The sequence below is a fragment of the Periophthalmus magnuspinnatus genome, chromosome 8 (assembly GCF_009829125.3).
Source record: "Periophthalmus magnuspinnatus isolate fPerMag1 chromosome 8, fPerMag1.2.pri, whole genome shotgun sequence".
In the NCBI taxonomy this organism is placed as follows: domain Eukaryota; kingdom Metazoa; phylum Chordata; class Actinopteri; order Gobiiformes; family Gobiidae; genus Periophthalmus; species Periophthalmus magnuspinnatus.
Window position 1 is genome coordinate 12,344,696 of NC_047133.1, and position 22,099 is coordinate 12,366,794.

At 37.8% G+C, this 22,099-nt stretch overlaps 1 protein-coding gene across 1 annotated transcript in view; it reads left to right on the forward strand.

The window, feature by feature from the left end:
• The window catches only part of LOC117374768 (voltage-dependent T-type calcium channel subunit alpha-1I-like), a 240,336-nt gene that overhangs the window by 210,702 nt on the left and 7,535 nt on the right, over window positions 1-22,099 (forward strand). Inside the window, exons 30-33 of the mRNA XM_055223783.1 lie at window positions 1,074-1,152; window positions 4,506-4,627; window positions 7,211-7,645; window positions 12,886-13,032. Of these exons, the coding sequence (XP_055079758.1) occupies window positions 1,074-1,152; window positions 4,506-4,627; window positions 7,211-7,645; window positions 12,886-13,032 (783 nt within the window). The remainder of the gene's footprint in view (window positions 1-1,073; window positions 1,153-4,505; window positions 4,628-7,210; window positions 7,646-12,885; window positions 13,033-22,099) is intronic.

Consider the following 22,099-nt stretch of genomic DNA (forward strand, 5'->3'; position numbering starts at 1 on the left):
AGAATGATCTTGAGCTGATAGTGAACAAGTATAAGACCACATAGAGTAGTAAAGACCTAAGAACTACTATATAACCTACCTGGACGACTGAAGGATGGCAAAGATATAAGGCCACTTGATAATATAAAAGAAAGTACTACTATTTAATGTTGAAAATCACATTCTATTGTTTAAAGAGAGTGTCTTCACTTATTGTGGTACTGGAATCGGTATTGAGTCCTTAGTATTGAGTATTGAGTTTTTAGTAAATTTTAGTATTGTGACAACACTTCTTAAGTAAAATTCTACCCATGTCATTGTTATTAGCTACATTTAAAATCATTGGCATTACTGCAGTACTCAGATGCTCTATTGTCTTATATTATGGATATATAGACAGTTGTGTCCTTGGGCAAGACACTTCACCAACCTTCTCTTTATGTTTGAAAGTGGCGTGTGAGTAAATGGTTGGTTCTGTATGCATTGTGAGTGAATAATGCCACGGAAAACAACTTGAAGGGTCCATGTAAATGTTGTTTATAGAACATGTATACAAAATTGACTTGACTGAGCTTATACCAAGTAAAAAAATTATTCCCTCATCAAAAACATGAACATTACATACATTTTACACAGAACATATTTGCTTTATTCTTGCTTGCCTGATGAATCCTGTTTAGTAAAGCCGCTCCCTCTAAGTCCTATTAAAAAAAAAAAACTAAAAAAAAACAACAAAAAAAAAACGTAATTTTTGAAATTCCCAGTTTTGTTATGTCACAGGTAAAAATTCAGACGTCTCCAGGCTGTTTTTAAGATCATAAATGCAAATCTACACATTTCTGCAGTTAAATTATTAATTACATCAGCATGCATGTGTTAGCATGTCGGGGGGGGGGGGTTCAAATGTAAACCCCATGCCATTTGTCGGTTTCAGCTTCCTGTTATATGCAACATTTTCAGGACCTTTCCCCATTCAAAACATATAATATTTTGTTTTAAATGGTTAATCACTTTGGAAACAGTCCTAATTTTCATCATTCTGAAACCCATGGATTGTATCTAAATCTATGTGTTCTGCTTGTGTGCTGTTGCAGGTGGGTAACCTGGGCCTGCTCTTCATGCTACTGTTTTTCATCTACGCCGCCTTAGGAGTGGAGCTGTTTGGAGAACTTGGTAAGAAGTGACGAAAGGCACAAGTGTGTTCTGTCTGGAGAATATATACCCACTATTCTCAAACTGGGGTTTAAGGACTTGTATTGGGGCTCTCCATTATTTTAATAACATTGATCATTACATAAAGTGCATATTAAACTACACATTTCACTAAAACAGTTAATGTCATTATATTTAAAGCACCCATTGTGCAAAATCGACTTTTCAGAGGTTTTAGCCATGTTATAGTTGTTCCGCCTCCTCATTTACCCTCTCAAAGTTGTATTTGAAGTGATTCGTGCATGTTTGAGCAATCTTTAATCGTTTATTTTCATGACGCCATATTGCCAATTGCCGGGAGCGTTGTGTAGTAATTTTGGTACAAATGACAATAAATCTGTTACTTGCTAGTGTGATCTGCAGCTATCCATCAGAGAGGCTGACAGCTTCAGCGCTCTTTGTTGTGATGCTGTTCACAGCGAAGTCAGCTCACATTGGGCACCGCAGTTTTCTGATGCAGAAGTCAATGGAGTTGTTTCTTTTAGTTGATTTAGATCAATATTGCAATTTAAAATGTGCAAATTGTAACATAATGATCCACGAGTGTTGTAGATTATAACTATACAGACACAAACACAATACATCTTAGACATGGGCAGCGGGGTTCCTGAATGTTCGGTATTTTTGGGACTTGTATTTCCCAAAGCCATAAATTTAACCAATTTACTTTTCCAAAACCTAATCCTAGCCCTAACCTTAACCTGATATAATATACAGTCACAGAATCAGACTCATTTTGGGAGTCATCCTGGGGAGCAGATATGACATTCATACATACATAATTCAGTAACTGTCATCTAGCAACTATAATGTAAACAAGGGTCTAACTTGGCCTATATTACACAATAGTGATTTGGAGAAATACATTTAAATGACAACCCAACTCATCACTACTTCCTGTATTTTTGTACTTCTCTTTTTAACTTTTTTTTTCAAGCTGCCATTTAACCAATATGAAATTATGATAAATATTTACCACAGGTACTATCCCACCAAACCAAGTAATTAGAAATAACTTGAAAACCCATCATATGCATTTTATTGCAATTTTCATGTGGCTTTTAAGTACCAAAACTTACCCAGTCAACTGAAATTGCTCCCATACCTCACCCATTTGTCTGTTTATCTCCCTCCTGGTTGAGTTGGCATTTCTCTGGCACATTCATCAATTGGGCAACAAAAATGCAAATAAATCGTTTTCACTTTCCAGATTTCACATCCAAAAATCTGAAAAATAAAGACGAATTTGTTGTTTTGGCAACAGAAACGATTAGTAATGAAATCATGCGTTGTAGATTGGTTGAGGCTATTCCAAAGATTATCAAGGTATAAGCTATGGAGAGAGGGAAGAAGGGAGAAAGAGAGATAGAAAAGAGATAAAGGGTTGGAGAGAGAGCGAGAGGGGCAGAGAGAGAGAGGTCAAAAGAAAGTAGGAGAGAGAGAAAAAGAGACGGTTACTGAAAGAGAAAGGGAGAAAGCGGAGTGAAATAGAGAGGGATAGAAAGAGAGATGAAGGGTTGGGGGTGGGGGGGCAGAGAGAGAGAGGTGGTGAGGTGGGGCGCAGCAAAGCGAGAGAGTGGGGTAGCAAGAAAGGGAGAGAGAGTAAAAAGAGAAGGGGTGAGAAAGAGGACACTGGTAGAAAGAGTGGGATAGAGATAGACATAGAGCTAGAGATAGACAGAAGGGTGGAGAGATAGAGAAAGAGGGACGAGGAGAGATGGAGAGGGCTTAAAGATTGAAAGAGGAAAGGAGAGAAAGGGGTAGCAGGAAAAGGAGAGAAAACAAGAGAGAAGAGTGAAAAGATGGGGAGAGAAAGGGGGAAGACAGAGATGGAAAGAGAGTGGAAGAGGGCAAGAAAGACAAAAGGGTGGAGAGAAAGAAGGATGGGGACAGATGGATAGAGAGAAAGGTTAATAGAGAGAAAGATAAAAGGACAAAGAGAGAGGTAGTTAAAAAAACAAGTGAAATGTGAAGAGGAGAAAGGGAAAGAGGTAAGGAGGGAGGGGGCAGTGATTGGATAAAAGTGGGAGAGAAAGAGTAGGAGAGAAAAGAAAATAAGGAGGGAGAAGAGTAGAGAGTAATGGAGCAGTGAAGAGAAAGAGGGAAGGAGAAGGAGAAAGTGGGAGTGAAAGAGAGAGGAGGGGCAGGGAGAGAGGGGAATGGAAACAGAGCGTGGGAAGGAAGAGAAGAGAGAGATGGAGGAGTGGAGAAAAAGAGAAGGCGTGAAAGAGAGGTAGGATAGAGCAAAGACAGGAGAGTAGGAGAGAAAACGAAAAGGAGAGTGAGGGAGAAGAGAAACAGTGGGAGAGAGGGGGTGGATGGAAACCGTTTGTGGGAGGGAAGGGGTGGGAGAGACAGAGTGGTGAAGAGAGGGGGAGAGAGAGAAAGAGAGATGAAAAGTATGCGTATAATCATAGTGTTTGGCGACACTCTCCTGCTCTCACACAGATGGTTTTGGAGCAGGGCTGGAGTTGTTTGCACTAAAACACAATCTGCTCACGCACACAGGAGGCAGAGTGCTGACAGTTTGTGCTATTTTATTCATTTTTTAATTAATTATTAATTAATTGTGTGGCACGGTGACAGGCCGGTGATGCCACTACCTTAACCTGCAGATAGACGACACATACAAGTTTTTCTCATTCTCAGTATATGGACAGGCCTCATGTGAAAACTCAGAACCTCCAGAATTCACTCACTGAGCTGCAGAGGCTGCACTAGCACTGATTCATGATTGGCTGCAGGTGCTGGGGTTTAGGTAGTGACCATTGAGATCAGAGAGAGGCCTTTTAGGCCTTTTAGGCCTTTTAAACCAACTGGATTTCAGCAATGAAACTAGAAACTCAAACGGGAGACTCATGTGAGACTCATTCTGGTTTCTGATTGGATGATGAAGAACCAAACACCAAATTGTAACTCATATCCACTGTTTTCTGTTATTAAGAATACATCAGTATTACAATTGATATTTTGCAGCTGATGTCAGTTAGACATTAATCTGAGCTTGTTTTTCACACAATCTGACCATAAAGAACTGACTTAGCTGGAACTACAACAGGTGAGCTGATCTGTGCTGTTAAACAAGTTCCTCTCAAATTGGATTACAGTCACAAGCTAGCTAACATAGCCAACTTGAGTTAGACTCAACTTTTTTGTTTAAAATCATCACCTAAATAGGACCATGAACACTGTACTGTATCTAAAAAAACAATCTGTTTGCTAATGTGTGCATTGTGTCACCATGGTAACTGCTGAATATTCTGAATATCCCCTCATAATCACAGTGTTTTGTCCCTCTTGTTCTGTGTTCACAGTTTGTAATGAAGACTACCCATGTGAGGGGATGAGTCGTCACGCTACTTTTGAGAACTTTGGCATGGCCTTTCTGACCCTGTTCCAAGTGTCCACGGGCGATAACTGGAACGGCATAATGAAGGTACACCGATTGGATGACAGTAATTAAAACACATTTGCTAGAATAATACTAGCATAATGCTTCATTCAGCAGATATGAGTGGCAGTGACCCTGGGCTTTGGTGGGATACTTATACAAGAACCTTATTCAATGGGTTATGAAAAAGCTATGGTTTGAATACAATTCATTTTAATGTGTTTTACATTGAATCTAAAAAAAAAAGTTTTTTTTTCTGGTGCAAAATCCTTCACCATACGGTCGCAAAACGTGATTTATTTGAGTGGAATGTTCAATAGTATGGCATTAAACATGTATATCTCCATAGATACAAGCAATACAAATCCATGTTGTATATTGTATAAGCAGCTCTTGAGGTCAAAATGTGTCCGCTGCATGCTGTCTACATATGATCATAAAGCATGTTATTGTCTAATAAACAGGAAGTGTGCAGTTAGCATGTTGTTGTAGCTAGTTATTGTCAACATTAACGTGACAGAAAAAGTCCACTCTGTTTTCTGAGAGTTGTTAAAAGCCCTTATAAACTCATTGCTGTGAATAATAAGGATGTTCGGAATGTATATGGTAACCAAACCGTTTAAATGAACTTCTTCTGTTTTTCATGTTTTTAAGGCAGTAAAAATCAGGTACAGGTAAAAAAGGAGACTTGTTTTATGCCATACTGTGGAACATTTCACGCAAGGCAACGGTATATTTATGAGGCAAGCATAACAAAAAAAATAACACACAAAACAAAATCTTAAGATACAAAATAAATACATAAATTTGACCGGACCCCACCTCTGCTCCCTCACTTTCTTCTTTAGTCGTCCAGGTGCTGCCCACTTTAGCAGCTCTATTTGAAATGCTTTTTAGGTGTTTAGTCCCTAGTTCACCAAGTTTACTTTTGCTATGAAACTTATATTTTTTATCATTTTATTTATTTATTTATTTTGCCTAATGCTGCCACAAAAGCTCATTAGTACCGCTCAATTTTTTGGTTCGAGATGTTGTTATTAAAGCCATGCTGGAGAAAATAATAGTACCAGACTATTGGGACGCTCTACATATTGGTAATTAGTCTTGTAAAATGCAAGTCAGATAAAGTTATTTAGAGACCAAAACAAAAAAGACCAAAAAAAAAGGAATAAAATATAATAACTATCCTTGGTGAAAACTACTGGGCAATAATTGAACATCTGGGGAATATTTAGCAGATAGAAAGAAACAAAAACGGTCAAACTGTCTTAAATAGCACATGTTTGAATGTCACGCCAAATTAGACTGCACACAGCGGCACTACTGGGGAGATGTTATGCTAAATATGCTTTTCATTTGCACATTTTAAGTGTTCCCATTTGGTGAAGTTGTCTCATTTTGAACACACTCAAATAGCTGATTAAAAGGTTCTCTACCCAGTTATTTCTCTTGTATTTGAGCTAAAATGGTCTTGCCTCAGTTCAGATATCTATAAACAGCTCTTGTGGTCTAAATATGCCCATTATGTAGTTTTTGCATCAAATTTGAAAGCGTTTTATTGGCCGATAACGAGGAAGTGTACTGTTAGGATGATATTTGATGTTGCCAAAACTCCACCCTGGTCTCTAAAAGCTGTGAAAAGTGCTTATAAACGCATTGCCGTGAATAATTAGGATGCTTGCAATGCATAAGGTGAGTGAGGAATAACTGCAAACCATTTAAAATGAACTAGTTCTGGTTTGTCCGTTTTTAAGACAGTGAAACTCAATTACAGTTATAGTCATACTGTTTCATACTTACTGTTTCCTCAGATCAGCTGCATTTGTACAAGATGGATTCTAGAGAGTTTGAAAATTCTAACCTTTTGACAATGCAGCTGCAGCGGAAGGTTAGATAAATAATGTAGGAGTATTTAAACATGGATGAAGCGAAAGACAATGTGTTATGTTTTGGATGAGAATACAACATTACATTGCAGAGGTTCACAGTTATTATTCACTTTATGTTTCAACAACAAGGACCATGGCACAATCATGATATACAATAAAGATATTTTTGATGTGGTGGCTAGGTAGATACTCTGGATGCGGGCTCTTTCTCAGGCGTTTAGTCCAGGCGATTCAGGACTCTCCCCTTCCCCCCCTCTGTAGATGTCGAGGTCTTCGGGCTGAAAGCTGAACAAAGGACACAGAATGGAAAGGAGGTGTTGAGGGAGCGGAAACAGACCATGTTGCCGGGATAGGCTCATATAAACAGGGCTTCTGGGTAATTAGAGGTGTGGTTGAGGTGAGCGGTGATTCACTGAGAGGAGCAGGAAGAGGTGGAGGCATGGTCCTGCTCCTGAATCTCAGTTTATCATATTAACTCCATTTAAAGTTTGCAAGTGCTTTTTCGCAACTTTCATAAACCAGAGTGGAGTTTTGTCATCACGGTTATGCAGCAACTGTCATGCTAACAGTGCACTTCCTTGTTCACAGAGGATAAAAACTTTATAATTAGCATGCAGACGGCACACAGTAGTCTCATTTTGACCTTAATTAAGCTTATTTGTGTTGGGTCAAGACAAACATTACTATATCACATGAGAACATCCACGTACACCCGCTTTACCATCTCCCCTCCCCCCAGGACACGTTGCGCGAGTGCCCGCCCGACCACGGCACGGAGCTGGAGTACGCGTGCAACCCGAGCTTGCAGTTCATCTCGCCCATGTATTTTGTCTCCTTCGTGCTCACCGCCCAGTTCGTGCTCATCAACGTGGTGGTGGCTGTGCTGATGAAGCACCTGGACGACTCCAACAAGGAGGCCCAGGAGGAGGCGGAGATGGATGCAGAGATTGAGCTGGAGTTGGCCCAGGGCACCCTCTGTTGCATGGGCGCCCCCGGATGTGGAGGAGGGGGTGTTGGAGGAGGTACCGGCGGAGGAGGGCTCGTGGTGGTGTCCGAGAGGGCGAAGGAGAAGACGTCCAGACCGGCGGTGAAAGAGGAGAAAGTGGACAGAGGAGTGAAGAGGATGAGGCAGAGTACCAGAAGCTCCGGGCAGGCCTTGTACTCCCCGTCGCAGGTGAGAGACGGTGGGTGGGTGCGGGGCGGTGCTTTTCGGGGGTGTGGTGGCATGTGGTGTGGGTGAGGTTGGATACCGGAGTACTGAATGACACTTTCATTATTGTTTACGTACAAGATGATTAAGAGAATGAGGTTTGATATGGACTGTGCACATGCTGTATGGTTCACTGCGGCAATTTAATGCTTGAATTTTTGTTAGAAATGGAAACCAATATTAATTTTGATGAAGTCAATTTGACACAGATTTTTTTTTATTACATTTTTTCTGAACCGCCATAGTCAATCTGGTCAAATTTATATATTTTTTGTTATATATATGTTATTTTTTCTTATTATTATAACTTTTTTTTTAATCTAGTTTTAGTTGACAAAATAAAGTCAACCAAATCATGCATTTATTAATTGATTTATTTATTATTGAGGGGGAGGGGGCTATTTGATAAGTTATGTAGGTTAACTAGTAAAAAAAATAGTTAAGTGAATTCAGTATTTCATTGCTAACTTGCCCCAATTCTCATGAAATTATTTTGGGTTTTTTCTTGTTTGACCAAATTATCTGTAAATTTAGTCACAGTTTAAACTGACCCAAAAAAAAAAAAAGTTTTTGTCGAATTTTGGGTAATATTTAAAATTTGCCGATAACTTTAACGAATCAAAACTGCAGCAGATGAATCATGATTAAACCAGAAAAAAACATATGCGCTATTCTATTTGTATCTATTTGATCTATACATTTTTGGTGAACCTTCATGTGTGGAGAAACTGAGCTTCTGTGTGTGTTTGTGTGTGTGTGTGTGGTTGTATGACTGTATTAATTTCATCTCTGATCAAATCGGAACAAAGAGCAAATTGTGAATAGTCATCTCAGCTGTCAGGCATTTGTCATCTCTGTGTTCTGATGCAGCAGCTCATGCAGAGAAAATGACACACTGGGCGCTCCGCTGTGTGAAGCACTAAAGGGGTCCACACAAGGCAGTCATTTTGTGCTGTGTAGACGAGCTGGTGTCATGGAACAAAGTCGAGGGATAATTGTTATCTTTTGTGGATTGACTGACATCTCTAACTTGTTTTTTGTGGTTTTAACAAGAAAAGAGATTTTTGAGTGAACCCCACAATTGACACTTTGCACCTTATGTCATCAACATTCCGTGGGGGGCGATGCTATCTGGAGGCACAGGTCTGTCTGAAGCTCCGTTACTCAAGTCAGACTTTAATCTGAGCTTTGTATGAACACAATCAGACCATAATGAACTTAGTTTTAGCCTTAGTTGGAACTATAACAGGACAGCTGATTTGTGCTGATAAACAAGTTCCACTGAAATAACGTTTCATTCAAAAGTTAGTGAAGCCAGTAGTTTTCTCATCTTGAACCATGAACGCTCGTATTGATCACTGGCTCCTGAAAATATGTAGCTTAAATCTATTTTGCATTTTTCTTGAGTTTTCAGACAATCTACACATTTATTTTGCAGTGTGTCACCATGGTAACTAATGAACATTACTCCATAGACATACATGCATTACACCCCCAGTGTGACGTCACTGCAAAGTATCAATAACATGTAAGTGGAGATAGATGGAGTTTATCCTTCAGCAGGGTTTGGGGCTTTAAACCTGGGAAGTTCAGACAAAGATAGAGTGTGATGGGTCCGTCTGTACTGCCGTTTTTACTGCTAATCAATGACAATGTATTTTTCCTATAGCTTTTACAAAGTAGACTTAATACTCTAAACCAAACTTGATATCAAAAGGGGTGAAAAAATAACTACATTTTTTGTCTTATTACAGTAATTTCTTTATAGCATGCATGTTCAAAACTGTATCTATTTTTTTTTAACAATCCTAAAGACTTTCAATAAGGCCGGCTGCATACTAGAGGATATTTAGCCAGATATTGAGCCAATTTGCCTTTCCACTGCTTTGTGCTTCTCGTAACCAATTATTTGTCACTCTAAAACCTCAAATCGTAAGGTTCCGACATGTTGGATATTTACAATTCTCACTTGCAATTAAATTTACAACAGAACAGCCAGTCTGTGCCAGGCCCTGTTGCCTAGTGACGGCTCTAGAAGAAGCTGCAGAAATACCGCAAAGGACACCAACACAGAGTTCGTGCAAACTTTTTCATTTATCATCAGTGCTACATAGACTGTAACAGGCTCCTTACACCCAGACAATGCTGCAGAATGAATAAACCACTTCTGCTGACCTTATATAAGCAGGGTTTAATTCACATGTGTTTTTTTTTTTCTTTTTGTTGAAGTTTTGCTTTGATAAGAGTGTATCTCCTTTCATTTGCCTCCCCTTTCGATCAGGAGTTTGGCGCAGTCCTCCGCTTGTAGCAAATCTTTACTGAAAACAACAAGTCTGTGGTGTGGCTGTCCTTCATGCGATAGCGAGACAAATAATCGTTTCCAAATGTCCTTATGTCTGTGGTCTTTAAAATCCTCTAGTGCGCAGTCGGCTTTTTCAAACATATGCTCGTAGTAGTAAAGACCTGACTCACCACTTCAGTTGAAATCAGTAATCCGTATACATTCCATGGTTCTCATAATTCCCTCGTGTAACCTTTAGTCAATGCCTCCTTAAATGATTCATACGTACATTTCTTAAAAAGACAAAAGGCTGGAGCGATAATATGGAGGGAGTCTTGAAAAGGCCACACAGCGGTAGAGATAAGACAGACTGGAGGAATTCATTTCACTTGGCTCGCCGCTCTCTGTAGACCGGCCCATTGTTACCGCGAAAGGAGTTATTAACGTAGGCTCGCTCAGGCCACTAACAGTCACTCTAGTATTATATTGTATCTGCTAGTCACACAGAGGAGACTAGGACAAGAATGCAGTCTGCCCATTTTTAATAAACTTGTGTGTAAAAGTGGGCTCAAATGTTTTTGTTCAGTTCATAAAGATGCATTATTTAACTTTTCTGGTGATGGGATCTGCCTGAAATGATCTACAGTATGACATTAAACTTTGATCTTACATTGATTCATTTATTGCATATGTTTCTAATGCTAAATGAAACAGCAGCTGGGCACTATCGCAGCAGCAAGATCACGCCAAGATGGAGTCTCACCAGAATCTATTTTGCTGGTGGTCTCATCATCTGAAAAGTTACATAGTGCACCATTAAGTTAAGACTAAAGCAGCTTCATACCAGAGTTGAACAAAGTCTAAGACAGGACTACACCAGAACTGAACTAAGCTATATATAAACCAGGTCAGTGAGCAAAACTTTTAGCGTAAACCAATAAAGAATGAAGGCCTAGCCAAGACTAAACAATTGACTAAACCAGGTCTAAAAGCAGGACTAAACCAGGACCAATCCAGAGCCTAAGCCTTGTCTAAAATATAACGTAAACCGACACAAAACAATGGACTTAAACCAGGACCACTGTGAGAAAATTGACAATCCAAGCCTAAAACAAGACTACCCAAAATGAGGGAATGTTAAGACAGAGTTTGGTGTAAAATACTTCTACTTTGCCGTCAAATCTCCAAGAATAAAGTTGCAATGTCAAAAAAGTTTGGAAATTGAGGTAGAGTGACGCGCACGTTGCTATTTTTTACTCTAGGGCTGATGTAATCTCTTCTTTTGGATACAGTTGAATTTGCTAAGGGCCATGACTTTGTGTTCATTGTAAGATCGGCAGCAGGGACATAAATCATTTTCATTGTAGTTTTCCTGGAGCTGTCGCTGTAAGCGTCTTTCTGCAGATTGCTTTTCGGGCATGCACCAATCAGGCAGATAAGGCTGAGGTAGGAGGGATTATTTGGCTTGCCTAATTTGCCCTGTCTAAAATGGCTTTGGAGCTAATCATTTCCAAAGCAAAAATGCAAATCTGACATTGTTTTAACGAGGTATTGAAGGGTGTAATTGAGGTGATGTATTGGGTAAAATGCAGAGCTTTTACTGCTAAATGTTGTGGGCTAATGATGCTACGTTGTTTTAGCCTGGTTATGCACGCTACTACAATAAAAGAAATGAGACATGTAGCTATTTCATTTTCTCAACCAAGGAATATGGCAAGAACATATTTTAGAGTTTCTATTCAAAATATTGATATGGCGGCCATATTGTTTTTGCTGAAGAAATTCTGATTGTAGGATGTTTTGCTAAACTGTTGTGGTTAAAACAGCTGTGATTGGTGAGTTGAAAATGTACTCATGGACTCTAATATTAAATTGCAGTAATAGTAACAAAATTGTTAAGTTAAATTTAATTATTAATGAATTTAAAGAGGGGGTAATTTGCAGAATCAATTTTTTCAAGCTTTCCACCACGTTATAATGTTCCCTCATTTTTTTTAAAAAAAAGCATGCCTGAAGAGGTTTTAGATGTCATGCATTCATGTTTCAGTAATTTAGCGATCTCTCTTTCAGGCCCTATTCGAACCCGTTATCGTTAGCAGGTTGATTCTGTGCAATGTTCAGCACACAAGCCTGTGTCGCCCATGTATCCCCCACAGTTCTTCATAAATATATAAAAGCATGATACAAAACTTTACACAGCTACTTGTCAGACCCAATGGAGTAATTTCAGTAGCAGAATACACATTGATTGTGTTGTGATAGCGCTATGAAGGGGGAGACCCAGGACTCAGAGGTTCAAAAACAAAAATGAAATGTAACATGTTAATACACTGTTTTCGGCAAATATAACATTTTCAAAACAACAAAAGGTAACTTGTTGATCTAAAAATATTGTTAATATGTGTTAATATCCCATAGAAGTGAAATACTCTCTTTAAAAGATCTATGTTCTATTTTGAGTTTTAGATTGCCTTAGCATTAGCTTCAAGACACAAACACTTAGATGTCCCCCAATGACATGGAATCACTGATTCTCCATCTGCAACTTGCCATTTATTTATTTTGGTGCTAATTCCCCATAGACACTGAATGGGACAGTAAGTGAGACAGACACTTTGAAATGAGTAAGCATGGCTAGCCAGACTATCAATGTTTAGCCCTGGGTAAGGTTAATAGTCACTTTACCTTGAATTTTCAGTGGGAGTGAATGAGAACATGGCTGAGTGAGATGTTCCGCAGTTGTTGACCTCCTCTTTTTGATCTGACCACCGTATGCGTGTCCTGCGTGTTTTGTCCTGGCATGTCTGCATGGTCCCCCGCCCTGTATGCATCCCCTCCCTCCTCGCACTTCCCTCTGCTCGGCGGCCTGCCTGTCCCCCTGCCCCCCTGTCCCCGTTGTCCCCGTTGTCCCTGTGTCTTCCAGGAGAGCCAGTGGTTGGACAGCGTGTCTCTCCTCATGAAGGACTCTCTGGAGGGGGAGATGCAGATGATCGATAACCTGTCTGGCTCTGTGTTCCACCACTACTCCTCTCCTCCACTCTGCAAAGGCTGCAAGGGCCACCCGCAAGAGGTACTCCCGAGGCACCGGTCACCTGTTTGACATGCTTAGTACATGGCTTAAAGAGGGGGTGTTTTTATCTTAGTTACCTTTAGAATGATGGTGCATTGATACAGTGTTTAAAAAGATAAATTAAAGGAGCACACTGACCGCGCACGGAAGTACATTTTCCTCCATAGACTTTTCTGGGAATGAAAATAGTATTAAAAGTTCAAAAGCTTGCTCAAGGCTAATCAGCTATGTGGTATGCAGTAATTCTCTTTAAAAAATATTTCTGAAACTTTATAAACAACTAACATAGTAAAATATCTTGCCCAATTTTACGTCATTAGTCTGTTTTTGAACTGAAAACAACATGTTAAGGACATTAGTTACCACATAGCTGGTTAGCCTCCATCGTGCCTTTAAACTCTTAATATTTGAACTTTTTGAAAAGTTTACAGGAATAATAAGTGGAAAGTTGACTTCCCATGGTGGGCTTCAGAGTGATGCGGGACTGTTGAGATATGTAAGATCAGACTAGAATGCTCAGTTTTTTGCATTGGTGGCTATGCTAGAAAATGTGTATTTCTGATGATGACTATTAGATTATGGTTAAGATTAGGTTTAATTTAGTGCTTTGGGACAGGTATGCTAACCGGGTTTTGGCAGAACTACGTTGTGGAAAACTACAGTAGAGTAGATGCTTTCCTGACTGGTGTTTCCTGGAGTTAGAGGGGATAAGAACAGTAAGTGGAGGTAGCTGCTATAAAGGATTTTAGAGTTTGAAGATGAAACAATATGTTTATAAGTTTTACATTTTCTTTCAACAGTTGTGCGTGTATGTCCCTTTAAAAGAGTGAATGTTAAGTCTGTTTCCCTTTTGGACATATCTAGCTAACATCAAATAGTCTTTATTACAGATTTGGAATGCTCTTTCTTTGCCTGGATGACTACAAATCATAGACATCTGTATTGATACTAAAAGAAAATAAGCAGAGTAAATCAGCCGCCATCTTGAATGTATTTGTTGAAAAAGTTTTGACAACCCGTTCCCAGGCTTTGATTGATTAGGCGAGAAAGAAATAAAGCCCCCATAAATCAATGGCAATGTGACTTTGTATGTATATATTATAGAGCACAATGAGCCCTGCGGGGAGCCACAGTAACATTATAAACTTGAGTTATCATGAACAATAATCTGTGTACATTTGACTTGAGGGCTAATATATTTGCATTTGTGTATTACTTTTATTGCAAACTATATGCGCAGCATCTTGGGTCACTTCCTGTGCATGAATACTGCATGTCTACATTCACAATCACAACAGTGTCATGTGCATTAATAAAACTACATTATTACAATAAATAGAAAACTGAATACACCTTGAAATGCAGCACAATTTGCATGAACCTACTAATGATCGTCTCCAGGCAGGGCTGTTTCTAGCTTCAAAGGTGCCGGGGGAGGTTGGAGGGCCCCGTAGGTTCACACATAGAGGTGGGCAGATTGCCAAAATACGGATAGTATTTGTTTTGAAGATATACACAATTTTAATTTTGACTATTTTAAAAACTAGTTTAAATAGAGCTCATAAAAAATTAACATGGAAAAAAGTCATGTTGTAAACTTCCAAATTAGGGGGATCTTCCACTGCTGCCTCCAATGTCGATTCATTAACACCAAGTTTACGTGCAGTGGCCCTATTTCCTTCTTTGATGCCAGATCAATTGCCTTTAACTTAAAAACTGCATCATTTGCATTTCTTTGTGTATTTCCCATGTGCATGATGCACAAAATGACAGTTCAAAATCAAAACTAGTGTATTCTGTAGAGCATAATCTTTCCCTGCGTCTGTCTCACTTTTGCCTATCTATAAATTAGCCGCACTGTTGTTCAAAGAGGAAAGGGGAAAAAAGTAGCTGCTTATAGTCTGAAATTTACAGTAGACAATATTGTTAGTAAAGTCTTAAATATATTTATGTTAATTACGTTTTAATGTTGTATATAGTGTAGAGATGTCTTCATTTTTTTTTTTTTTGTCTATATTACCAACCCTAATTTACACATGTATAAATAAAACAAATATATCTGTAACACATCCCAATATCTACACCTCAAGTAGAAAGAAAGATTTATAGTGAACAAATAGTGTCTTAAGAATGATTCAGACTTAGTAACTACTTAATTACTAACTCTAACTCCTAACCCTAACCTAAATTAAGTTGTTAATAAGCCTGAATTATTATTAATAAAGTATTTGTTGACTGTTAAGTAAGTTTTTCTTCATGCTTCAACAGTGTCTGCCCATCCCCTGGTTTCAGCAACAAATTTCCTGTTATTTTTCTCTTAGACTTTCCAAAAAAAAAAAAAAACCTATAATTTTATTTAAAATCTGTTTCTGAAACTTTATAAACCACTAAGTTATTACAACATTTTGCCAAATCTTACATTTTAAACTTCTGTAATTCCTTTAAACCCTTATTAGAATGGCAATGGGAAAAAATGAAAAATGAATGGGAAAATGTACTTCTGGAAACAGAGCAAACTTTGAATTCAGTGGGACATTTGAGCTCCATTAAGGCTGTAAATATTGTAGTTACCACTTACAACCCCTTTCCAGCTTATATTTTTGGGACCCCCCTTTGCGTAGGCTCTGGTTGCCTATATCTAGAAACGGCCCTGCTTGCTTTTAACTCTTTGTATTGTTGTGTTCTGAAATGTTGTCCACAGGAAATGTTTTGTATAAAGCCAGTCTTCTAACGTTGTGTCCTGTGACAGTGTTGTCCATCACTGTGACAAACGTGCAGCGGGTGGGTCAGAAGATACAATCGCTGGGTTCGTCTTCGGATGCTGTCAAAACCAACAGACCCCCTCATTCTCCTTTTTTGTTTCCTCTTTTTTGCTCTACCTGTTCTCCCTCTGTTTACTTCTCTTTTATTTCGCTGTTGGTTTAACATAAGTGGTGCAAAGTGCCTAAGGGTGTGGATGTTGTTTATTCAGTGTTTGATTATATCTGTGTGTGGACTAGGTTTGGATGGTTGTCATTCTTGAGTTTAGAGGATGAGTTGTATTATTTCTGAAAGTAAAATCGCTTGTCATTTTTCCCATCAGTTTGTCAAAAAACTATTCCTGTACATGATTTTGAAACATGAGTGAATAACATGTTTCACGCAGAATTGCTAGCCCTGGCTATGTTTATGTTGAACCATGACTGTGAAACAACTGTCAGCCAGTTGTTTCCATGTGGGTCTCATCCAGCAGCGTCTTTAATTGGTTTTCATTGTCTGTCCCTGGCAGTTGCTTCCACATTGTTCCCATTATATAAATGTATAGGCTAGAACATTATGTCTATTTTATTTGGCTATTTTAAAAAATAGCTGTTTTTTATTTAAACAAAAACTATATATAAGGCCTTTCCTGAAATAGGTTGAGTACAAGTTGGGTACCTGAAGAGTTTTTCAATAAAATTCACATTCATAAAAGGATATTGGATAACCTATGGTTGATTAGTCTGCTGTGCCTTTAAACTGTAAATATTTGAGTTTTATGAAAATTCTGTGGAAAAAATAAATAATAACAATAATAATAATAATAATAATAATAATAATAATAATAATAATAATAATAATAATATATTTTATTCTTTTTTTGGGACCAGAGGTGCAAGACAAATGCGATAAAAATATATATTCAAACATGGCTGAAAATCCAGCTCATAATCTTTCTTTACTCACACATTAAAACAACAATATCTACATGCATTAAAAGTACTTGAAATAAAAGCATTGGCTCTTGATTTGGGTAGCTTTATCAAGTTACTGTAAATAAACAAAACTAGTTTAAAACTTTGTCAAATCTACTTAAAACTCTGGAGAAATATTTTTATTTCAAGTTGTTTTAACAGACATCAATATTCATTCTGTGTATATATGCTTGGGAGTGTTGAAAATGTATGTGGAAAGACAGTTAGGTTTGTGCTGTGCAGATTCTGTGTGGTACCAAACAGCTGCTGCTTGTTATGACCCAAAAACATGATTGATCGCTTTGTCATCGATCGGACCTGCCGGGGTTCTGTTTGTGAAAATGAAATGTTGCTGTTTGTGCACATAGCCTGAGCATATTCACACTCAGATGCAGCGTGTACAGCACAGTGCTAATTTTGTCACCCTGATACGATCTATGAATCTTGTGTTGCTTTCCAAACCACAGGATCCAAATAAATTGAGCAGTTCTCCAGCCACTGAAAGATAAAGAGTTTTGTACCACAGCTCACTGATATCCAGACTTAGAAAAAAAGTACATGGAACTTGCAATTTTGCAGAAGTTTATGTATAAAGTTAATTAACACCTAATTAACAACATCACAAATCTGATGCACAGTAGTGTCATTAGCCGAATGCACGCTGATTGTGTTGTAATAGCATTCTGAATGGAGGGTGATTTAGCATGGAGAGCAAAGGGAGAGGCGACTCAGAAACAAAAACATGATAATATGCTGTTTTAGGCAAATCAAGCATCTTTCAAAACAATAAACTGTAACACGCTGATCTAAATATGTTATATGTTACCGGTTAATATCCCAATAGAAGTGTAATACCCCCTCAGGACTTAGTTATACTTACAAACAAGTTTTATTGATGAAAATTGCAAATAGTTTATTCTATTTTGGAATTTTTAAATGTAATAATGGTGCTGTCTTTGTTATAAAAGGTCTGTTATAAGTGTCAATTATACCAGATGTTAACTGGTTTCCACATGTTTTAGTAAAGTATAACTATAACTTGATTACACAGGCTTATCAAGGGTGCCAAACTTAGCAGGGGTCACTGCACAACCTTGCCGCATACCCATGAGCTTATAGTTGTTTTTTTGTGTGTTGTTGTTGGTGACTTTTGAATGGCAGCTCAAAATAGTATTGCATTAAGCTGTTTTCATATTTTTGCTTATATTTATTAATTATTTGCAATATTTTCTTTGAGTATTTTCTTTTCTCGTTTTGCTCACCAAGCTTATTGCTGTTCTTGTAGGATCTGGCTGCTCGCTGCTGTGATACATGCCCTCGATGCATTGTTCCAAGTTCATTATCCAAGTCGCACACAAGAAAAGTGCACACTGCAGAAAAATGCATGTCTACATTAGTTAAAATGACTTGAATTCACCTCAGACTATTACAGTTTTTTTGTTGTTTTATATATACATTTGATTTTTTTTCCAGTACTTTAATCACAGTTATCCGTCACTGGGATATGACATTGACAATGTGCCACTATGGTCGAATTGTTATATCATTCACGGCTCTAAAAATAGGAAAGAAATAACACTGAGTCAGAGAAGATCAGAGAGCCTTTATTTGTCTCAAAAGGGAAAATTCCACTGTTGCAACGTAAAGTTCAAAAACAGCAGGAGAGAAAAAAACTTGCAATCAAAAATCAAAGCAAATAAGTAGTAAAATATACTTAAATCTAACCAATCTAACTAGAATATTAGAATTTGTTTGACTAGAGTTAAACATGAAAAAGAAAAGGCTTAAAGACAATATAATAAAATACATCATTGCAAAGCTTCAACACTATTATGTACAAGCAGCTATGAATATACAGTACAGCATATAGACAGAATAAATATTGAAAACAAGTCAAATATAGTGAGAAGAAAGATAATATTCAGGTCACTTTAACTTATATAAATACAGATTGACATTTTTTGCAGTGGTGGGAACCTTATACCCCATGTACAGTACCTGCCCCTCCTCCTCTCTCTCCTCTCTCCTTTTTGCAACTCAGTGGTCGGCAATTTAGTGCTTCATATCAGCGATAAATCACTTCCTACAAACCCTCTGTCTCTCTCACTTAGGGAAGAGAAATAGAGCTATCAGACGGTCTCAAACCATTGGATTTCCTTAGTATTTTCTTTTCTTTTGGCTCCTTTATACTCTGGCACATTTAGCTTCCACTCTAGCTTAGTCAGTGTACTTCAAAAACTATTGTGAGGAGTTTATTTGCAAAAACAGATTTATTTTATTGTTAAATTAGTCTAAACTTGTCAGCCTACCTATTCTAAACTTAAAGGTGCACGATGTGGCAACTTATCTATGTCTAGTTTTCTATTTCTATGAAAACTATGGGCCACGTTATCTATATCTACCTCAATCACTGTAAGAATGCATATTTTTTAGCAACCAAACATCTTTAATAGGACTTAATAGAAGCTAAATGTTTAATGTCATACTGTGAAATGTATAGGAAAAGCATTAACATCTCCATGACGAAAAGCAAGTACCAGATAAGTTATATAGTGCCCTTTAAGCCAAAACGTGTAAAATACCAACTCTAAAGGGTCCAGTATACTTTAAAATGCCCATATAATGCTAAATACCCTCCACTGAAAAAAAAACATCATAGTGCGCATTTAAAGTGACTACATTATCTCGCGCCGTTCAATTAAATTAAATGTGCAGATATTAAATCTCCAAGCCGTGGAGCAAAAATTGGCACACCTAAGTCTCATGGTGCGATAATTTAACTCCAATTGAAAAACCATATGCGCCGAGTTACCTGCTGATAAACCTGACAAAAGGGATGAAGCAGAGCCAGAGCTGTGACAAATCAAAGGGTGTGGAGGCGGGATCGTTTAACCCTGAGCGAGGAGAAGCGTGCCTGTTTATAATGGCTGAAGTTGTTTCTTTTTTACAATCACGTACGGTAAACAATGAGGCGTAAAAGTGCAACTGAAAAGTGCCATCCATATTATGCATTACTCAGTATACTGGACCCTTTAGAACTGGTATTTTATGCATTTTAGCTTAAAGGGGTGCTATGTAACTTTTCTGACACTTGTCACCATGGAGATGTTAATGCTTTTCCTATAGATTTCATAGTATGGCATTAAACATATTTAGTGTCTATAAAATTCTATTACAGATGTTTGGTTGATAAAAAATGTATGGATTCTTACTTCGAGTGACCCAGTGTAGCCCAGTGTGACTCGCTTGTCTCCTTGACAATACATTTAAAGCCATACCGTGCAACATTACAGGTGAAGCGTAACATATCCACGGAGACAAGCAGGTGGCGGACTATCCACCAGAAAAGTGACATATTGCACATTTAAGAAAACATGTAAAAGTAATTCTGTACGCATATATTTGCATTTAAATCACAGTGTCATCAGCAGATTATGCAAAGATATTATCAAATCAAATGCAAAAATTCAGAATTAAGTGAATGGAGGGTGGAGACGACCTCAAAGTTTGACATCAGCGGGTGGAACTGAGCATTTTGAGCTCTTTAGGAGATTGAAAATTAACAATTACCCCCAAAAAAGTACTCCAGATATGTGCTTGATGAGCCAAAAACATTAGTATGTCATAATTAAAATGCTTGTAATTCCTAAACATAACGGGCCCTTTAATTAATGCATTTTGAGTAATTTTGTTCGTGGAAAAATCTGAGTGGCATGTTTTGTAAAGCCCAAAACGCCCTCTGTGGACCATTAGCCAATAATGTCCAACAATGACTCCATCAAAGCACCCACCATTTCTGCTCTAATCATTCCACTGCTTTCCACTTAAAAGCCCCAACTGGACTTTTTAATTTGGGCAAGCACCACAACGCCTGAGCAAGCGCAAAAAGCTTCAAAGTATTAAAAACAAACCATTGTCTTGAATTAGGTTTTGAGAATTATTCTTTTTTAATTTGAGTAAAAGAAAAGTGGATGGAACGCATGCTAACAACAGACTAGCCTCTCAGTCTTGTTTTAGCTACAGCAGTGATAGTCTTAATATGTCTTTGAAAGTTCGTGTATGCTTTTATCTAGTTCACAATAATATATTTTTAGGTATTAATTTGACTTTTTAAATTTCTCTTCTTCATGCAAACTTGTTTAAAATATTGGGTGCACTGTGTAACTTTTCTGATATTCACCTGCTTGTCGCTATAGAGATTTTTGTTGTTGTTTTTTTTTTGTTTGTTTGTTTGTTTGAAATTTTACACTGTATGGCATTGAACTACCTTTTTGCATTTATTCAGGTACAGGTGTTTCTACTACTATAATATTTTGGAAGAAAAAAACAAAACATGCCCACTTGCCTCTCCACAGATCTGACATGTAACTTGGTGTGATGTTTAATGCCATACAGTCTAACATTCCAGACAAAGGATTATCATCTCCATGGCCACAGTCAGGTGCAAGACCCTTCCTCAGAAATGTTTCATAGTGCAGCTTTATGACTGTATATTATCGTACGCGGTTGCCATGGGAGTGTGTTTGAGGACTTTATGCTTCATAGATTCTGCCTGGATGAGAAAACATTTTACTGTATACAAAATGGATACTGCATGTGCTGCCATAGTTACCATTATGCTTAAAGGTCCTGTATCATGTGTAAAAAAGTTTAAAGTTTTAAGTGAGACTTATTTAAGACACAGCGTTATTGCATTTTATATAACTTGTAGCAATGAATGTGTTTGGAAAACAACTAAAGACAAAACAGTACAAATTCTCACATAAAAATAAACAAAAGCAAAAGACCTGTTGGTGCACTGAAGCAGTGCAAACAAGGCTAAAAACATTAGCTGCTACCACTGAAGTACGAAAGGGCAGAACTGACAAATATGGTTTAAACATGTTTTGCCAGATTTTTCATTATTACGAGAGTATTAAGTATTAAGTTAAAACAAGAACAAGCTCTGCCATCTGTGTGGAACCCAAACGCCTCCAACCCCATGTATCAGAAACATGGTGCTTTTATGCTCGGGCAGAGCAGAATACACACATGTCCCAAGCCTTTTGATGCCCCACTCCTTGAGATAATTTTTTACCAAAGTCTGAGTCTGTTCGGATGAAAGCCCTGGGAGGACTTCGTACAACTACATTTACTAAAACTGCAGAGTCTCGCTTAGCTATTCTAATCCAATATGGTGGACATCTGGTTGAACGATGTTGCTGTAATTTTTTGTCTTGTCATTGTCTATTTTTTTTTCTCAAAATCTCATAATGACATTTTTTCTTTTTTTTTTTTTCAAAAAATTGAAATAGCCAAAAATTAGACAAGCATGAATTTTAATTTTAGCTAATTTTGGGGAATTTTTTGCATTG